General features: G+C 37.3%; 6 protein-coding genes across 6 annotated transcripts; 2 read left to right on the top strand and 4 right to left on the bottom strand.

Moving 5' to 3' along the window:
- Window positions 1–5: 5 nt before the first annotated feature.
- On the bottom strand, window positions 6–2,566 carry LOC108826665 (glycerol-3-phosphate dehydrogenase SDP6, mitochondrial-like). Its single transcript, XM_018600047.2, has 5 exons — window positions 2,127–2,566; window positions 1,476–1,955; window positions 1,044–1,375; window positions 806–966; window positions 6–716 (listed from the first exon to the last, which is right to left on the bottom strand). Exons 1-5 carry the CDS (start codon window positions 2,470–2,472, stop codon window positions 158–160), a joined length of 1,878 nt encoding a protein of 625 aa, XP_018455549.2. The 5' UTR covers window positions 2,473–2,566; the 3' UTR covers window positions 6–157.
- A 1,149-nt stretch (window positions 2,567–3,715) lies between these two features.
- LOC108824130 (glycerol kinase) lies at window positions 3,716–6,144 on the top strand. The gene is made up of 4 exons (XM_018597496.2): window positions 3,716–4,023; window positions 4,392–4,613; window positions 4,731–5,697; window positions 5,775–6,144. Exons 1-4 carry the CDS (start codon window positions 3,890–3,892, stop codon window positions 6,018–6,020), a joined length of 1,569 nt encoding a protein of 522 aa, XP_018452998.1. The 5' UTR covers window positions 3,716–3,889; the 3' UTR covers window positions 6,021–6,144.
- Window positions 6,145–6,251: 107 nt separating this feature from the next.
- LOC108824459 (receptor-like protein 9a) lies at window positions 6,252–7,571 on the bottom strand. Its single transcript, XM_018597893.1, has one exon. It carries the CDS (start codon window positions 7,569–7,571, stop codon window positions 6,252–6,254), a length of 1,320 nt encoding a protein of 439 aa, XP_018453395.1.
- On the bottom strand, window positions 7,127–9,759 carry LOC108824458 (receptor-like protein 9a). The gene is made up of 4 exons (XM_018597892.2): window positions 9,624–9,759; window positions 9,425–9,499; window positions 9,201–9,275; window positions 7,127–8,866 (listed from the first exon to the last, which is right to left on the bottom strand). Exons 1-4 carry the CDS (start codon window positions 9,718–9,720, stop codon window positions 8,094–8,096), a joined length of 1,020 nt encoding a protein of 339 aa, XP_018453394.2. The 5' UTR covers window positions 9,721–9,759; the 3' UTR covers window positions 7,127–8,093.
- A 2,098-nt stretch (window positions 9,760–11,857) lies between these two features.
- Window positions 11,858–12,730, top strand: LOC108825664 (VQ motif-containing protein 11). The gene has a single exon (XM_018598993.2). The coding sequence runs from the start codon at window positions 11,995–11,997 to the stop codon at window positions 12,502–12,504; it is 510 nt and encodes a 169-aa protein (XP_018454495.1). The 5' UTR covers window positions 11,858–11,994; the 3' UTR covers window positions 12,505–12,730.
- A 2,099-nt stretch (window positions 12,731–14,829) lies between these two features.
- On the bottom strand, window positions 14,830–16,262 carry LOC108828691 (F-box/kelch-repeat protein At1g80440). Its single transcript, XM_018602450.2, has one exon. The coding sequence runs from the start codon at window positions 16,103–16,105 to the stop codon at window positions 15,026–15,028; it is 1,080 nt and encodes a 359-aa protein (XP_018457952.1). The 5' UTR covers window positions 16,106–16,262; the 3' UTR covers window positions 14,830–15,025.
- Between the last annotated feature and the right edge of the window lie 4,319 nt (window positions 16,263–20,581).

Raw genomic sequence — 20,581 nt, 5'->3', positions numbered from 1 at the left:
TGAGACTGGATCAACTGACTTAGAGAAGAGCTGAGAATATCTAAAGAATATTGTAGAATTTCTAAAACCTCATGCTATGGTCACAAATAATCAATACTCTCGAAGGAAAATAAAGCTAAAAATATTAAATCTCATGAGTTAGTTAGGAAGAAACTAATTAAGCCTCTTGTTGTTGTTGTAAGTGTGCTTTATCGGAAGACTTGAAAGTTTGAAGAAACTCTTTGGCCATCTTCAACTCCTGCAACTGCCTCGACTTGTCCCACTTGTGTTCACTCGCTAATATCTCCACCACACGCTTCAAAGCCTGCTCCGCTGCATTTGTATCTAAGAAGGCTATTCTACACCTCCTGGCGATGAAATCCACTGCTGATTCACAGTACTCGTTTCTTGCGCAGTAAGCAACTTCTGCTTCAAGGAACGGATGACCGTGCGCCAGCCTCTTCCCAAGACCCTCTTCTTGAGCAATGGTGGCGACTCGGTCAGCCATTGAACCATAGGCGTGTGACAAATGCTTTGCAGCAGCTGTGTCCATTGTCCCCGGAACCGTTTCCCCACCGTGTGTTTTCTTCATGCGCACGTATTGCTGTGCTAGAGCTGCGAACGAAGACGGGTCCCATCCGTAAGAACCTACAATCTGTAGTTTCTGCGTTACGCAATCGATTCTAGGTTTCAGCTTTCCTGATTTGATTGCTGCGTCCACCGCGTCTTCCGCCATGCTGAAATGCAATCACTCCATGAGCATTTTGTTTACTAACACAAACTTCGAATATTAACATTGTTTATACAAATCATAAACCCTTTTTACCTTCGATAAGTTGTCCATTTTCCACCTGTAATTGTAACCAGACCAGGACAATCCTCGAGAACAATGTGGTCTCTGGACATATTCTCTGTATTTTTGGCTGTTGGATCCATGGCCAATGGACGAATACCACTCCAAGCGGAGAGAACATCGGTACGTCGAACCTAGAAAGATTTTATTAAGATCATCAACTAAATCATATGATCATCACTAGGAAAAAAATATTTTAGGCTGAACGTACCTTGATGTTAAGATAGTCGGTGATTGTGTCAAGTATGAATTGAATCTCATCTTCACGAGGTTTTGGAAGCGCAGTGATAGAAGTGGGAGAGTCTGTAGTGCCGGCTACTGTTTTCCCCAACCAAGGTAACATAAACACAACCCGACCATCCTTAGTCTTGGGGACTATCAACCCCATCCCTTGAGGAGAATAGTAGTCAGGCAACACAATGTGTACGCCACTGCTTGGGCATATCATCGGCTTCGACTCGCCATCAGCCATCTTCCTAACCGAATCACAGAAAGGTCCAGCCGCATTAACAACCACTTTAGCGTAAGTGTCAAACTCTTGGCCTAAAGATGTATATATGAAACAATGTGATCATCAGTTAAGAGTGTATATATAGAGTTTACACTAAAATATCCAACAAATTGCTTTGTACAAATAATATACCTGAGAGATTGCTACGGATCCGTGCACCAATCACTCTCTTAGTAACATCATCCCTAATAAGGGAGACAACCTCTGCATGGTTCAGAACCGAAGCACCAGCTAACGCAGCAGTACATGCCAAACCAACATTGACACGCGAATCATTCATCTGCCCATCGTAGTACACAACAGTGCCTGTCAAAGTAGTACTCTTGTCTTTCCCTTTACTCGCGAGCGTTGGGAAGAGCTCAACAGACTGTTTAGCAGAGTAATATCTGGAGAGATGCAAGAGTCTTGGTCCAGCAACCAAGTCGTACATTTTCAGTCCCATCCAGAAGTAGACAACTTCGAACCAGCTGAAACAAGGTGTCATGCAGGGGAGTGCGCGGCAGAGATGGGGCGCGTTCTCGATCAGCTGTTTACGCTCCTCCAGCGCGTGAAACACAAGCCGAAGCTGTCCGTAATCAAGATTGAAAACAGCTTTCTCCAAGTAACGAACCCCTAATTGATGAGACAATTAATTACCTAATATGTTCTTTAGTAAAAAGCTAAAATTCACGAGTTATGTGTTTATATAACTTATAGGTTATGGTGAGTGCCTTAATTTCATGCTATTTGCGTGTATCTCACGCCACATATAGGAAATTAAAAAATGTAAGATTATAGCTTTACCTCCATGAATAAGTTTTGTTGATCGTGAAGAGGTCCCGGAGGAGAAGTCATCACGTTCGACGAGACCAACACGGAGGCCACGTGTGGCGGCGTCGAGAGCGACACCAGAACCGGTGGCACCACCACCTATGACGAGGATGTCGAGCGGATTTGTCAAGCTGGCTCCACTCAGAGCCGATACTTGAACGGATCGAGACGGTACGGAAGCGGTTGGATCACCAAGGGTACGCTTCAACGACTCCACAACCGGAAGGTCTTTGTCGCTGGAGGTAAGAGACAAAACAGCGCCACCAGTGGCGAGGAAAGCGACGCCAGAGGCGAGACGGCGAAAAGAAGCGGCGTACATGGAGAGAGCGAATTAGAGAGAAAGAGAGAGAGAGAGAATGGAAAGTGATGTGATCATGATGATGAGATGGGGGAAGGAGTAGTAGATGTGAATCAAGCCAAATTTGGAAATATTCATTAAATGATGATTTCGTAATCTTCAAGCTTACCATTTATATACGCTAACGTCTAAGGAAGTTCCTAGCTTACTGAATATTGTATTAGTTACTTTTCTACAAACGTAATATACTTAGTTTTCAATATTGTTGATAAAGGGTGTCAAACTTATATGAAAATTGATTTTGGAGATCTTATATGAACCATTTAGCTTTAGGCTTATATTATTTTGAGAAATGCACATGTATGTGACCAAGTGACTCAACTTGTCATAATACAAGCATCTAATGTCGAAAAAGTTAGAGCTAGCTATATGCATTCTTGCAATCTTTGTAAGCATATGAAAGATGAGTGTTTAGAAAGTTAAAACCGAGAGAACTGCTTTTGAGTTAGATCTTATTGGTTGAGAAATAGATTGAAAATGCTAAAGCAGTTACAACTGTGGCTATTGTAGCAACCAAAAAAATCATCAAGGATGTTCGGTTTGTTGGCCAATCTCTTAAATCTTGGTGCATGTATAACTTAGAGATTGCAAAAAGAAAATATACAGTATATTACAAGATCATTTGTAGTTAATAGAAACTGGATAAGAACATCACATTATTTGGTAAAGATATTGTAATCGTGGTGTTAAAAAGGATATTGTAATCGTTCATGTAAGGTCGCTTTCCCAATTTACATCTGATAATATTTTATTGGTAAACCAGCCACAAAAAGTTGGTATATTACCTGCATCAGCAGTAATCAATCATATTAGTAGTAGATAAACCCCCATTAATCCATATCTTCTAATTGATAAAACTTTAGGCAAGATTATTTAATAATTTTTCATGACATCTAAATTTTGTGTATAGAAATATTATTTAAAAGTTCATGATGTCAAATAAATAACTAAAAGTTTATAAATAGCATATAGTTATTGGTATGTTAAAAAGTCTAAATATTGGATAAGTTTCAAAGAAATCAACTCTAATAAAACCAGATTTGTGAACAGACATAGGAGTTTGTCAAAGTCAACGATAGGGACGGTTACAAAGTCCTTCAATGCTTGAAGAACACGTGAAAGATGGAGCTGAATTTAAGAAAGATGATCTCATAATATTTAACCTTCCACCAATAAAAACCATAATGAATACATGACCATCCGCTGGAGTAAACGGATAAAAAGATGGGTTAACTTTCCAACAATATCTCTGACTCTCTAATTCAGCTTTCTATATATATCAGTTCCCATTGTTCCCACGTTATATCCTATCTTCAATCATCTTCACTAGTATATTTTTTCAATCTTCTCCTTGCTCGAGAGAAACAGCAAAAAAAAAATGGCAGGAGAAAAAGGTTTCATTGGATCAATAGATCAAGGAACGACCAGCACCAGGTTCATCATTTATGATCACGATGCTCGTGCCGTTGCATCTCATCAAGTCGAGTTCACTCAGTTCTATCCTGAAGCTGGGTAATCCCTTTCTCTTTCTGGATCTGTATCTCTTACTTGTTGACTTTTTGTTATATATATTTATATTTTTTTTACTTTAGTGATCGGTTATATATGTGATCACCGAGAGAAGTAGGTGAGACTTTTTGTATGGTCGACGATCCACATCTTTGTCTTACTGTTTCGCTGTCGTTGAAGCTAAATCGGATCATAAGTGTGTAGTGTATATTTCATTATTACATTCTTAAGGGGTTTCTAATATTTGTTTCTTCCTTATCCTCATCTCCAAAGTTCTTGGAACATTAATTTTGGAGTCCTTTGCTCAACGTTTAGTGTTTTTGTTGCATAGATTTATATATTACTTATTCACTCTGACTTTCTGAATGAAGATGGGTGGAACACGATCCAATGGAAATACTGGAAAGTGTGAAAGTTTGTATTGCAAAGGCTCTCGACAAAGCCACAGCCGATGGACACAACGTGGACGGTGGCTTGAAGGCCATTGGGCTTACGGATCAAAGAGAGACGACCATCGTTTGGAGCAAATCCACTGGACTTCCTCTCCACAAAGCTATCGTCTGGATGGATGCTCGCACCAGTTCCATCTGCAGGTAACATTACATACATAATCCTTCTTTGTTGTTTTGTCTTCTTGAACAATTTATCCTAAAAATCCTCTGTTTTTAGTGAGTTCATGTCTGATGAAATTTTCTTAATGATCTTCACAGGAGACTAGAGAAAGAATTATCAGGCGGAAGATCCCATTTTGTGGAATCTTGTGGCTTGCCCATAAGCACATACTTCTCTGCCATGAAGCTTCTTTGGCTGATGGAGAATGTAGATGCTGTTAAAGACGCTATCAAGAAAGGAGATGCCATCTTTGGAACCATCGACACATGGCTTATCTGGAACATGACTGGGGGTGTAAATGGAGGGCTACATGTCACTGATGTCACCAATGCTTCTCGTACGATGCTCATGAACCTCAAAACCTTGAACTGGGACGAGGACACTCTTAAGACTCTAGGCATTCCTGCTGAAATCTTGCCCAAAATTGTAAGCAACTCGGAGGTCATTGGAGAAATCTGCAAAGGCTGGCCCATTCCTGGCATCAAGATCGCTGGATGTCTTGGTGACCAGCACGCTGCAATGCTGGGACAAGCTTGCAAGAAAGGTGAGGCTAAGAGTACTTACGGAACTGGCGCTTTCATTCTTCTCAACACAGGAGAAGTTCCCATAAAGTCAGGACATGGACTTCTGACCACGTTGTCCTACAAGCTTGGGCCTCAAGCACAGACAAACTATGCTCTCGAAGGTTCAATTGCTATAGCTGGAGCTGCTGTTCAGTGGCTGAGAGATAGCCTTGGGATAATTAAGAGTGCCAGTGAAATTGAAGATTTGGCGGCTTTGGTAGAAACAACTGGAGGAGTATACTTTGTGCCAGCATTCAACGGTTTGTTTGCGCCTTGGTGGAGAGAAGATGCTCGTGGTGTCTGCATTGGAATAACTAGATTCACAAACAAGTCTCACATTGCAAGGGCTGTGCTGGAGAGCATGTGTTTCCAAGTGAAAGATGTGCTAGACTCCATGAACAAAGACGCTGGTGAAAAGGGCTCCCTAAATAACGAGAAGGGTGAGTTCTTACTTAGAGTTGATGGTGGCGCCACCGCCAACAACCTTCTTATGCAGATTCAGGTAATTAATGATTATGATGATGATTTTGTAGTTTATTTTGAACATTTATCTCATTGTCCTTTTTGAAACATGGGCAGGCTGATTTGATGGGAACACCGGTGGTGAGGCCAGTGGACATAGAGACAACAGCACTAGGAGCAGCATATGCAGCTGGACTGGCAGTTGGATTCTGGAAGGAAGAAGACATATTCGAGTCAGGAGAGAAGTCAAAGAACTCTAAAGTCTTCAGACCAGCTATGGAAGAAGCAACCAGGAAAAAGAAAGTGGAGTCATGGTGCAAAGCGGTTGAGAGAACATTCGATCTTGCTGATCTTTCTCTTTAAAAAACTTGAGTTTATTTCCTTACACCCCACGTTGTCTTTTCTTATTTACCCCAGTGGGGCTCTGTCGTTTAAGTCACGTTATGTCGTTTATTACATATAATATATAAATCTCTGAGTTACTACATGTAGAGATACAAGGTTTGAGAAAGCCAATATTTCAGTTGAAAGTTATAAAACAGAAAACATGGCTTTGCCTGTGGAACTGTGATTATAGCTTTTATTTGTGATTCTTTAGGACAAGGCCCTTCTTGCTAAGCGGATGAAAGCATCGACAAGGCTGAGCCATGCTTGTCTAGGAGAAGATTCAAAACACAGAAACAAGAGAAAACCAGCAAATACAGACACATAAGTCACCGTGAGGCTCCAGTAGAAGACAACCATATCAATCACAGTGTCTTGACCATCTTCTCCTATAAATCCCTCTTTTATCTCCGTGTCATCATCGTCAATGTTGCTACAGCTTCGGTTGGTGGGTAGTCCACACAGAAAAGGATTACCAGTATAGCTGCTAACATCGAACGTAATCAGTTTTCCACCTTGTGGAATGGTACCAGATAGATTGTTGTAAGAAACATTCAAGACAGCTAGAGAATGAAGTTTAGCAAAGTCATGAGGAATTTCCCCTGATAGCCTGTTGAAAGAAAGATCAAGGCTCTCCAAAGCTGTCAGGTTTGAGAAGCTCTCTGGTATCTTGCCCCACAAGGAATTGTGAGAAAGATTTAACACACATATCCTCCAAAGATGACCAACCTCTTTTGGGATCTCACCGCTTAGCTCATTGCCTGCAAGATCCAGTCCATACATAAAACCATTGTAAGACTCGTACCTGTGTTTTGATGTAAAATCAACCTTATCATGTCTGTATGTCGATACAGATGGCTCTGAAAACATTTCTAGCTGGAGCACTGAGTTGTACTTGTAATATTCCTGAATGCCAACAGTTTCAAAAGTGTAATCTAAACCCATCCCTCCAAGACCTTGTGGCTCACCATTCCCTCCCAGTCCAAATGATAGGTTACGAAAGCATGGAGGTATGGACCCATTTAGGCTATTGTAGGCGAGGTCCAGTAGAATGACTTTGGTTAAGGAGCAGATGTGTGCAGGAATCTCACCTGTCAGATTATTTCCTCTCAGCAAAAGAACGCTGATGTTTTGGTTGTGCAGGAAGCGAGGGATACTCCCAGACAGTCTGTTGTATCTCAAGTCAAGTATCCGGATACTTTCAAGCAAGGTGTCTGGTATAGGTCCGGTAAGATCATTATCTTGCAGGTATAGATTCATCTTATATTTAGAAATGAAGCGTGGAGGTAAACTTCCAGACAACTTATTCCCAGATAGGTCCATGAAGTCCATCACACTCTGATTAAACATTGAGGCTGGGATGTTACCATGAAAGCCATTGTTTGCGAGATACAGACCGATGATAGGAAACTTGGATAACCAACTAGGAAGTGCACCTGTGAGGTGGTTGTTCGTCAGGTCAAGTATATGCAGCTTACTTGAGTTTAGCAAGCCATCTCCAATCTTCCCTGTTAACTTGTTGTTGTCCATTCTCAGCACCTCCAGACTAGTCAAGTTTGTTGGCTCCTGAAAAAAACTTACCGCTCAAGTTATTCTGAGAGAGTAGCAGCATAAGCAATGAAGGACTCCGATTCGAAATCCGGTGTTCGATCTGAAGGTCGGGTGTTCGATCCACGCTCACCGCACCAATGATAGATTTATGATATATGTAACTCTTGTAACTCTCTCTCTCTCTCTCGATAAATCCCTCTTTGTAATACGAATATGAAGTACTTGATTACAGAAGTTCTACGATCTCACAATGATCGTCCTTTGACTCACAACGTCAAACAGATTAATAACCAAATCAAGCATCCCCAGAAATGTAAAATATCGTTTGTACTTATACTCATGAGATAAAGTAAAGACTCTGACTCCTCCAGTGTCTTTACTTTCACTAGTCAACCTTCTCCGCTGACTCGCCCTCCACGTCAGCCATAACGGTATTTCCCTCCACATTTAAACTTCCCTCTGTCTCCTCTGCTTCGCTTCTATCTTTCTTCCTCCTCTGTCTCACATAAGCCTTCTTATACTTATCAGACAACCCATGGTGAAGTTTTGTGGAAGGTTCCCAGAGAAGTTGTTGTAGGACATATCCATGTACTTTATGCGTTTCATCTCACCTAGAGAAGAGGGCAAGTTCCCTTTGAACCCGCTACTAGAGATATTTAGCATTCTTAGGTTCGGAAGTATATGTCTAATGTTCTCGGGAAGCGGGCCGATAAAATGATTAGCCCCAACACTCAGGACACTAACATTATGCACCAGTCTTGGCAGCTGGAACATGGAGAGTGCATTATTCTTTATGTGTAGACTCTCAAGTTCTGGATTGTTCTCCAGAATCCAAGTAGGAAACACTCCAGTCAGGTTATTGTTAGACAGATCAATTTTGCATAAACCTCTCTGATATTTTAGAAAGCTAGGGATCTCTCCCAAGTTGCAATATGTTAGCTCAACGACATTCAACTGAAACTTTGGCCGCCACATATCTTGTCTGATCTCTACTTGTAGCAACTTAGATCTTGATGAAAGTCTGAAGACCTTGATTTTGGAGAGGTTGGCTAGTGGGCTTAAAGAGAACAAGCTTTCAAAGCTATTTCCATACAGTGACAAGTACTCGAGGGATTTGAGGTTGCTGATGACAGATGGTAGGCTCCCGTTTAGTTGATTTTTTGAGAGATCAAGAACTAGAAGTTTAGACAAGCCACCAATGCACGGAAGGATAGAACCAACGAGTTTGTTGCTACTCAGGTCCAGCTCATGCAAGTTTTTCAGCTCGCAAATTCCTGCATATACAACAAACAAAACAGAGAAAAAAGACAAGTTGATCATAACCATCTTTCTGCTTCAGAACACACTAACAAGAAAGGACACTTACACACTATTGACTACCAATAAGTAACAAGTGCATGTTGACATACAAGAGTCCTATTAAGCTGCATCTTCCCTATAGCAATTGTCCTCTACAACACTTGGAGCTAGATATTAGTCTCTATCTCAAAATAAATATCATTTAATTAGTGATCTTAGTGATCATGCGTGTAAGCTAAAACTAAATGAGGTTATAACTTGTGAGAATGCTTCATTAAAAGAAACGAAAATACAATTATTGTTACTTACCACTAGCATCTAGTGAGCCAGAAAACTTATTATCACTTAGATCCAGAGCTTTGAGCTTATGCAGATTGGCTATCTCTGTGTCAAAAATCAAAAATAAACATATTATAAGTGATTTGGTACACAGCTATATATGTATTCTCATCAATGATCATCAAGCAAGGACTAAAAGATCTTGAGAGACAAGACTAGAAATGCAAATTTACTGTGAACGCTTTTACTGATACCTTTCTCTGGAAGAGAGCCATTCAAATAGTTGTTACTCAGATCAAGTATTTCCAAATTTCTCAAATTATTCAGTTCTGAATCAAAAGGCAAATAATTGATAGAGAAGAGTTAGAAAATTTAATATAGCACAGTGCTTGAAATCATAAGCCTTGTACATATATTTGCTTTGATAGAGAGATTACTCTCAAACATACATACCTTTTGTTGGAAAGCGGCCCTCCAAATTACAATAACGGAGAATCAAAGTCTTGAGTGATGTAGCGGTACTGAAGAAGGGTAAGATGCTGTTATTCATACCATTGGAAAATATATCAACAGTCTCGAGCTTTCTCAATCTTCCAAGGCTTTTATAACCTACCAAAAAGAAGAAAAAAAGGAGTCCCATGATCAGCATGTGTTATATATCTTTTATGCTTGAGAAGGAAAAACAAAAAGTAATCACGTCAGTTCTTATCAAGATCTCACTTATGGTTGACAACAAACTAAGTAAAAGTAAGTAACGATTATCAAAGGAAATGAAGGGGTATATATATATGCACCTTCAAGAGGGTCAAACCACCCAATAAATGTGTCAGTGATGTTGAGACTTTGCAGTTCTTCAAAGGGATGTAGCAATGACAGATTTAGGAGAAGATTAGAGTTTGATAGCTTCTTGATGAAAAAATTAATCCCAATCACATATCCATTGGCAGAACTACACTGAATCTCTCCCCAATAACAACAATCAATCTCTGTATCATTTGTCCAACCAGGAAAGGCATCAGCTCCTCCAACTGAATTCACATAGGCCTTTAACTCCAACAGAGCCTCCCTCTCATTCTCAATGCAGCATGTATAACCCTGCATCTTCAAAGACATTACTATCACCCACACTGCAAACGAGAAATGCCCCAAACCAGACGCCATAGAGAACAACAACAACAAAAAATAATAATAATAATAATTGATGCTTTAGTGTCCAAATTTTTCTCCGAGTTTATAAGCAAAAACATTACTTTGCTTACAATTTATGCGATTATTATAGGAGCAGAGTCAATATTCTTATGTTTTATTAATAGCTCATATGTTGCTTGTATACCATAGTTTTTCCTTCATTGACTGGCTTGATTTAAAAAACAAAGTAGTAATCCCAGCTTTAGACTTGACAGTTTTATTAGATTTTTGTTTCTTTGAATATTCAAATTTTATAGTTTCAGATAGACATGGACGGCCTCAACGACTGACTAGGAGAAGGCATACTCAGTCTTGCGCTGAGACTAAGCTCATCTTCATCTCTTAGCTCCAGCACATTCTTGTTGGAATAAAAATTATTGTTCCCTCGCTTTTCAGTTGTTACCTTGACCTCGGCCTTCCTTTGGGCTGATGGGCTCTTAATGAGCCTATAAAATGGGTTAAGTTGTTGTTTTTTCTGTTCTGTTTTATTAAATTAAATACGAGTTTGACCTAGTAACAACACCTTCCGCCAACTTCCTTCACGCACCTTAAAAAGGCCATTATTTTCTCTTCTTTAATCTTCTATTCAAACTTCATTTGACTATTCCAATTTCTTTGTCCTCCACTAATTAATAACGTGCGTTATATTTCACATTTTGATGTCAATATAAAATATCACGCAAGATGTAAACTTAATCACAAGCTTTACCAAAAAAACACCAACAATAAAACCCCTATAATGCGTATACTTGACGATATACGAATTCTATAGCTATCGGCTACATCTATTTAATCTATTACTTTTCAAAATTTGAATCCTCAAATTTGTAAAAAGAAAAGGGTTCTGATGCACTCTTTGTCATTGCATTTATTTCTTTGGAGAATTCAAAATTCGAAAATTATAATTTATGAATGTGATCCTTTATACTTGTGAGTTATTACATATTACAGTCTCATGATCTCGTTAATTCCTTTGTTACGAAGCTACCTGGAAAACTATAGCAGTTATATTATGGATTTTTAACATTAAAACCCCTCAACTAAATTTGTTTCACACATTTAACACGTATCGTTTCAGTAACTACGTATAGACTATCATTTGCAGTACATATACGTTTGTGTATGTTGCGTTTGATATTAGACTAGTGGGATCATGTGGAAATATTAAATAATTTGCTTATTAAGTCAAGAATGGGTCGGCTATTCATCATTATCACATATTAATCTATATGATGTCCTCTTTTATCAGCTACTGAACTGGCAACAATTCTAATAATGTATGGCAAGCTTGGGGGGTTTGACCCCTAACATTCTAACCATCTGGAAAAAGTTTAAATACGTGTTCGAATAATATATTTTAGCGAATCATTATTAACAGTTAAAAGATTATTTATATTTGGTCAACCTATCATCTAAACATTCTAGACGTGCAAAGTCAAACACATTATCAACTTTTAATTTACTAAATTTAATATGTTGGCAAAAATGTCAAACATACACACAAACATAAGGAGACGGTCTTCTTTAAATAAGTGGGTAGTAGGCAGACGAATGTCTCCTAGACAAAAACAAAACAGGCTTCTCTTCTCATCTCTTCTTCCAAAGGGTTTCAACCTCATACATCATCTCCACCGCCATGAGCCACCAGAACCAACACCAGCAGCCGCCTAGCTATGCGACGGACCCAAACACAATGTTCGTTCAAGCAGACCCCTCAAATTTCCGCAACATCGTCCAACAACTCACGGGAGCACTACCTGACCTCTCCGCTTCCGCCTCACAACAGAAGCTTCCTTTCACTCCCAAGAAACAAGCCTTCAAGCTCCACGAACGCCGTCAGTCATCCAAGAAAATGGAGCTGAAGATCAACAACGACTCTTTCAGCCATTTCCACCGAGGATTCCTCGTCTCTCCCGTCTCTCACTTTGACCCGTTCTGGGCGCGTGTGAGCCCACATTCAGCACGTGAAGAACACCACGCGCCGCCGGACAATGAAGAGCAAAAAGCCATAGCAGAAAAAGGGTTCTACTTCCTTCCAAGTCCGAGAAGCGGCGCGGAGCCAGCACCAGAGCTTTTGCCTTTGTTTCCTCTTTCTTCTCCCAGCGGCACTAATCACCGCACTGAAGATGATTATCGCGACTACTAATCAAAGTTTGTAATCGTAATTTTCAGTTTTACTAGGCTATTAAATCGTAAGCTGATATCGCCCGTTTGCTTTTTACCATTTTTGTTAGGGCTAATCTATCTTTTTTTATTAACCTTTAGACTTATTTCTATCACCACCCCTTCATTATTAGCTTGATGAAAGGTCAACTATTCCGCTGCGTCTGCGTGTAGTCCACTTCCATTAGAATATCTACAAGTTTTTTCTTACGCGGCAATTACTTTAACGTTAAGTCAAGAAGACATCATCATTTTCGCAAGTAGATGCTTTTAAAGAATACGTGGGGGATCCAAAAACACAAGCTGCAAAAATAGTTTGGAAAATTTATTACATATCCATTTTCTTTCCTACATTACTTTAATTGCATCTATTATCTATAATATTAAAGTACAAGCACATTTGGATTTTTACTCTGTTTACCCCTATTAAAGAGGTTTTCTTTTGTATTCATTAATGACATTTTGGGCATTCTGCATTGGTTTCTTTTTTAATTGTTTTTGGTTTGTCATTAAACACCGGTTTCCTAATTCAATTTTGGTATGTGATTATTCCGTGTTTGATACTGCATCATTTTAATATTTTTCCAACCGGACATGTTTGAAACTGCATCGTTTTTTCTCAAACTATTTAATGGTTTGGTTTTAAACCGTTTTTTCCTAAATATAATCCCAACTATCTAACAAAAATTATTTATAAAAAATAAAAATTGTTTATTGGTTCAACCGGATTTCGATTTTAGTAGTTTTTATTGGATTTTTAATTTTTTTTTTCAAACCCGAACTGAATTTATCTTTGATCAACCGGTAATCCGTTCAACCGCAGGTCTCAGTCAAATTTCAAAACACCGATCAAAACTATAAAACTGTTATATTGATTTATATTTAAAATATCTAATTCAAAATTAAAAGCCTAAAAATACATGTATAATATAGTTTTACCGAACATAAATCTGGATATAAAATACATATATGAGACGGATTAAATAAATACATATACAAAACGGATTATATAAATGTGATTATATAAAATTTTCACCAAGCATAAATCCGCATTTTCAAAGCGCGGATCAAAATCTAGTCAAACCATTTATTTCACTTGAACACAAGCTGATGCATGATGTAAGATGAGGAGGTGAATGAATAGATAACCTACATGTTGACTTTTTTGGGTTAACGAAGAAAGTAAATTAAGGTCAGTTCTTGTGGATACGGTGGACAAATATTAGTAAAAGTTGATTTGATCTTTTAGATTTGACCCAAAAAAACCTAGATATCTGTAATTTTATAAATTAAAGCAAATACAAAATTTTAATATTCATATTTAAAAAACTAAATTAATTATTTGGTTATTTAAAAGTATTTAGTTTTTCTCTAATATTATTATTTTATATTAAATTATCATTTTCTTTTAATATTTTCCAAAAAAGAAAAAAATAGTTATTTTTACAGGATCAGTGGATTAAAAATACTGATTTTTGAATATCCATAATGCTAATATCCAAAGATAATGATCAAATTAAATAAAAAATTGATTATTTGTGTGCTGAACGAATCAGAGATATTCTTAAAATCTCTGTTCCGTGCCCACCTTTACTTGTAGCGATAGGGTAGACAGTGTGTAACAGTGCTCCGTTCAATTTAATTTGTGTGTGTCATAAAGCTGCCAGCCGTTGGATTTAATGGACAAAGCTGTGACGCAGCATGAAGCGGCATCTATTTCCTTTTCAGATCCAACGGCTAATATTAATTATAGAAGATGAAAAAGTAGTGGTATTAATAATAGATGTTACTTGTAACAGAGGGTGTCTCTGCCTCTCACTTTAAAGTCAGTTGTCAGTCTATCTTCGAACTCTACACCCTCAGGTGTAATCCAAATATTTAAAACTCTGTTCAAATCCTAGCCCACCATTTGTCCTTCCAAAATCAAATGCTGTCACAAGGCCATTTTGAGTTCAAGAGAAGCATTAAGTAAATTTGGCTTAGTGGACCTGCAATAAAAACAATTAATGGGCTTACTATTACTCAGCCCACTCAGCTTACTTAGGATCCTCGTACGTCTCCCTTAAACCTCTCCCGTATTTGTATGGGGTATAATAACTCGGTCACATCACTGGTCCAGCTCTATTGGTATACCACTAAAACTTAAATGTTGGAACTTTTCTTCTTCGCATTTTGGAGTTTCATCTGCAAGGTGATAGCCAGTAAAAAATGTGGAAGAGGAACATAACAGATTTTTCTGTTAGTCTATAAGATTTCCATAAGAAAAGCTTGGTTACTCTCCACTTTTTCATGTATCTATTTTGTAAACTCTTTGTAATATCAATATATTTGATTTGTCGAATAAAAAAGATGTCACATTTTAAATGGAAAACATACAATCATATAATTTTTATATGTATTCACACAACTACATTTCTTTACTCCTTTGAAAGAGAGATTTATGCACTAACATCCAAGAAAACCTACCGGTTTTGACTAAACTCCAGAGATTGAAGGATTTCATATTAGACCTCCAAGAAGCAACCAGCTTGCACATGACCAACATGTGTTTCTAATTTTACCCATCGAAAGCTACTTAAATCACATATGTACCCTACGGTGGAGCCACTATAACCAGCCAAAGTCTTGCCGTTGCCGATCACAATCAACTTCCCCGACCTCGTTACCACGTAGGCCACACTGTACATGTCAGCAGGGATCTGGCTTACTTTCTGCCACGTGTCATTTTTCAGAACCATCACATCTCCACGCCAGCACGCAAACAGATCTCCGTCTTCGGCGGTGGTAGCGTATATCGGAGTGCTTACGGTTTCCCCGCCGTCGAGAAACTCCTCTTTCACTGGACCCCATAGCCACATGGACACATCGAAGGATTCAGCAGATTTACTGAACTGCCCCTGTTCCTCCGTGGCGTATCCACCGATGACGTGGAATTTGCCAGCGTGGAATATGGCCTTGCACTCGTCTCGTTCCCGCGACATATCCGGCAAAAACGTCCACTTGTCTTCTGCTAGATCATACACCATCGCTGACGTCAGCGCTTGCTTCTCCTCGTCGTGTCCTCCGGCAACCAACACCGTCCGATCCGAATCCGAAGCGCATCCGAAGAATGATCTCTTGACACCTGGCATGTTAGCCCCCGCGCGCCATTTAGAGTTGAGAAAACTGAAGACGAAGACCGAATCAGAGGCCTGCCATGTAACCGGATCAAGCCCACCCAATACAATAAGATCCGACCCGATAGAAACCATTTTACAGAACAGAGGCAGTCCGTTGGATTGACCCGGAATCGGAGGAAGCTCCGTCCAGAGACCCGACCCGGATTCAAGAACAGCGACTCTGTATTCGGGCGATGCGAAATTCTTTCCGGATCCGGGTTCTCTGTCTGCATCGATACGAGCCTGCGACATGATAAGAAGCTCTTGGCTATGTCCTGAAGCTTGTCGTTGCTGGAAAAACTCAGAGAGAGACACTTCACGGTTCCAGCCTCTGCAAACGGAGGCGATGACAGGGAACTGTTTGTAGGAAGAGCGCAGGAGACACTCGCGAGCTACGTCGTAGGGAAGATTAGGGATGAGTTCCATCTCGAGAGATTTGACTCTTTTTTTTATTTTCTTTAGTTTGTGGAGAAGACAAGAAAGAAAAAGATCGATAGCTTTAAAAGAGTGAAAGATGTTAACAGTTTCAGTGAAACAAAAAGGGAAGTGGATAGAGAGAAGGTTGAGAAGATGATGAAGAGGAAAGAGGAGAGTGTGTTGCTTTATAGATATTTGATGATAAGTGTTTCTAGAAACTCTCAACCCCTTGATTCATCCATATCTTTCCTTCATTATTTGCCCAAACAAATAATTCGTGATTTTTGTCTTTGTCTGAAGAAAAACAATGGTTTTTTTTCTGTAAGCCTGTTATAATTTACTATAATTTATATATTATAATTTATTTATTTATTTTGGATCAAATGAGGATAACGGCATGTGAAGTGAGAATGGGCATATGGTTAATGGTTTGTGACTTGTAGCGTAAAGGTCGAGACTTTGAATCAACTGGGACAAGTTGAAGGTTCTGATATTTTAAATTAATACTGTTATACATAGATATTATTATTAGACGTTGTTTATAATTGTTTTATCTGTTTTATCTAACGATATACAAGACCGTAAGTATACACTTCATAGTGTGCAAAGGAACAAGAATAGATAAATCTATCTTTGAAGAAAAAGAAATCTATACACTTGCATATTAGCGACTGTACTTTCTGTATGTACCTTATGAATCTATATTTTAGATCACACCCTTTTTCTCAGATTATAATATTAATCGTAATCACACCCTTTTGCTTTGTAAAGGATCTATTTATTAGTTATAATAAACAACTGAACTAACGCAGTACTACAGAAAAGGGTTTCAATATACATGTGGAACACAGTCCAAACACATATTTAATAGCGTTTAAAAATCAACCAATATTTATAGAAAGATATAAAAATACGAGAAATGAGCAGAATTTATACAGATCTAGCTGAAAAACAATGTTTTGGTCTTTCCTCCTAGATTTTCTTTTCTATATCCCTTCTAGAAGCTTTTATATTGGCATTTTTCTTATCCGGCTTGTTGTCTGTACGTGTGTGTCACAACTTCGGTCGACCATAAACAATTTGCTTACCTATTTATTTGTTTGAATCTTCTATAATAATACTAACCATTACATTGCATCGATGAGATGTATATCCCTTTATAAATGATAATATGTGGGTTACAATGCATAATAGGCAGATAGATCTTTGCCGTGTTTAATCATTTTTCTTTTCTAAAGGATGTTTATTTAAGTTGATTAGCGCGTGACATAACGAAGGGAACGTTTATCTCCTTGCACACGAGCATTATGCAACGACCATTGTTTTAAGAAAACTAACAAAACCATCAATGCTTAGTACGTACGTAAATAATTTAATCTAAATCGTACAGACATTTATATATACATGCACAATCGTTCTAGCTGTAAAAAGTTGATTAATACAGTCAGTAAAAAAAAGTTGATTAATACAATATCTGGAGTAGCAGCATGATCCATGCAGCTTGGACTAGTGTGCACCAAATGTATAAGTTTGTGAGTATATTTAACGTATAAATTTAGTTAATTTCTGTAAAATCTAATGACTATGCACCCTATATGTATTTGCATATACTGTATAGATATGATATTTCTTTTTGTTGGGAGCGGGGGGGGGGGGGGGGGGGGGGGGGGTGGTACCTATCAGAATAAAGGAATAGATATATAGCATCATATTCTTTAGTGAATATAAATAACACACTGAGATTAAAAGTTTACGTTCACTGTTGATCTATCTATTCCGCATAGTTTATATATTAACTTTTTTTAATGAAGAAGTTTATACATTGTTTCGAATACAATTGTTTCTTTGACTTTTTGTATTTGACAAAAAAAATTCATAGGGATCTTACACAATATACTTCTTCCGTATCTGGATTTTAAGGGTTTTTATTTTGTTTCAAAGTAATTGATATTTTCGTTAATCTAGATAAAATTAATGTTTTTTTCAAATCGTGACCAATTATAAAATAATGTATTTTTTTAATTGGTTGAAATAGTTTTATTTAGTAATATCAGAATTAAGGAATAAATATATAGCATCATATTCTTTAGTGAACATATAAATAACACACTTAGATTAAAAGTTTACGTTCACTGTTGATCTATCTATTCCGCATAGTTTATATATTAACTTTTTTTAATGAAGGAGTTTATACATTGTTTCTAATACAATTGTTTCTTTGACTTTTTGTATTTGACGAAAAAGTTCATAGAGATCTTACACAGTATATTTCCTCCGTATCAGTATAAGTGGGTTTTAAGAATTTTTATTTTGTTTCAAAATAATTAATGTTTTCGCTAATCTAGATAAAATTTAATGTTTTTTTCAAATTGTGACTAATTATAAAATAATGTATTTTTAATTAGTTGAAAATAGTGTTATTTAGTGATATTTTTATGCAACCAAAATAAATCACATAAAAATTTGTATTTTCTTAATTTTTGTGAAAACCTTAAAACTCACTTAAAATAATACATAAGAAGTATAAGATAGATGGATTATTATGTTGAAAGTTTATCTAATTTATTATGGTATCAACCGATCCACTCAATCAAATCTGATACATTATCAATTCAACCCAAAATCGGCCATTCAAAGAGTTATCATCCCGTAATTGCTGTGAGAAAACCTGTTGCTGCATGACAATAAACTAAATTTAAATTAGCTCAAAAAAACTAAATTTAAACTGTGATGTGGAAGAGGATAAACTCCAATCAATGACACTATTTTAGTGTCAAAATCACATTATTTTAGTGTAGTTTTAACACCAAAAATAAATTTTTCTCCAACCACAACACCAAATTTCACACTAAAAGTTATTTTATAATATTATATATATTTATCTTTTGTTTTTCATTTATTTATTTGTATGTGTTTATTAATAAAATAAATGAATAGTGTTTTATTTGAGTGAATATATAGTGTTTTGGTGTGATGAATAGTATCACACCAAATTTAGTGTAAAATTATAGTGTTACACAAAAATTGTGTGATTTTTAGATGGTTTTGGTGTAAAATCTATACTAAAATGGTGTTTTGGAGTTTCATTGGAGATAGCCTAAGGAGGGAAGCAAACCGAACGGCACGGCGTCCGAGTGACTAGAAAGGTTGACGAGAACAAAACGACACGGCGTCGACATCCTTAAAGAGAAGAGTCGTGATTCGTTGGGTGGCTCTTTGATAAATCAAACGATAAAACGACGTTCACAGATGGGAATAGACTAGTAAAACTGCTTTGCTGGGAGTCTGGGACCTACATAGTGAATGTTCTTGTCGAAATTTCAAAACTCAATACTTTTTCTTTGGTCGCAATCAATAATTCATATTTTTGAAAAAGGTATTCATCACTAGAAAATTCGCCAAACCATTTATTAAAAGACAAAACAATAGAAAAATGAAATAATTTGCCAAATCGTTTTGAAATAATGAAATGCAACTAGTGTATCATTGCATACAACATGTCATATTACGAACACAAGATTTTCCCATACAAGTGTTTCACTGCTCTGAAAAAAGAAGAAATAGAGACTGGATATTTATGCTGTCGACATCAAAATAAAGAAGGTCGCAGAGGATAAGCTCTCATTAATTTCCTTAGGTATTATACGTCCTTTATATCCATTATGAATCATGATAGTTATCCAGTAGCTAACGTGGATTTTATATCTTCTACCGCCGGTAATTGTATCTCTTTTTAAGTGCGCGTAACAATTATTTATTTTCATCCTCATCAGCATGCATACATCAACTCTATTTTTTAAAGGTTAGTTTCCTCGATGGTCGAGACCAAGTCTAGCTGACTTTCGTAGGGAGAATTACCAATTGTGACTCAAAACTTGGAGTCAAACCCAAAAGAGTACCCCAACTTGGGTCAAAGGCAAAAGTAACTTAAAAGGCTATTGAAATTACAACTATCTCCTTGTGAACAAACAAAAAAACGGATTTTTTTTTACGTTTCTACCCCTCGCAAGTCGTCTGTAAACAGACGACTTGAAAATAAGTCGTCCAGACGACTTTAAGTTAAGTCGTCTGGACAGTTATTCTTAAACATAATTTAAAAATTTTGTAAAAAATATTTTGATAAGTGAAAAATTGGAATTATGTAATTAACATATGTCTTAAGAGATATAAATTAATATATAACAAATTTCAATTGTTTTCAGCCCAGATGAGTGAAAGTAGTGAGTCATGATATTCTTTAGTTTATGTTTCATCAACATATGTTGTAGTATTGTATGTGTTCTTAGGGTTAGATTTTGGAAAGCATTAAAACCGTTTTTGAAAATTTTTAAAATTACCTAGGCGTGTTCGTTTCTGTGTATAGTAAACACTATTGAAGTATAATTTGATTTTATAACGTGGTTAGTAAGTTAATTTAGTCATTTTAGTTTAGGGGTTCATTTTAGGGTATTGGACGACTTAATATTTAGTCTTCTGTTCCCAGAC

The sequence above is a fragment of the Raphanus sativus genome, chromosome 9 (genome assembly GCF_000801105.2).
Source record: "Raphanus sativus cultivar WK10039 chromosome 9, ASM80110v3, whole genome shotgun sequence".
Lineage (NCBI taxonomy): Eukaryota > Viridiplantae > Streptophyta > Magnoliopsida > Brassicales > Brassicaceae > Raphanus > Raphanus sativus.
The sequence above is the reverse complement of the archived record's forward strand: the minus strand, read 5'-3'. Positions and strand labels throughout refer to the sequence as shown.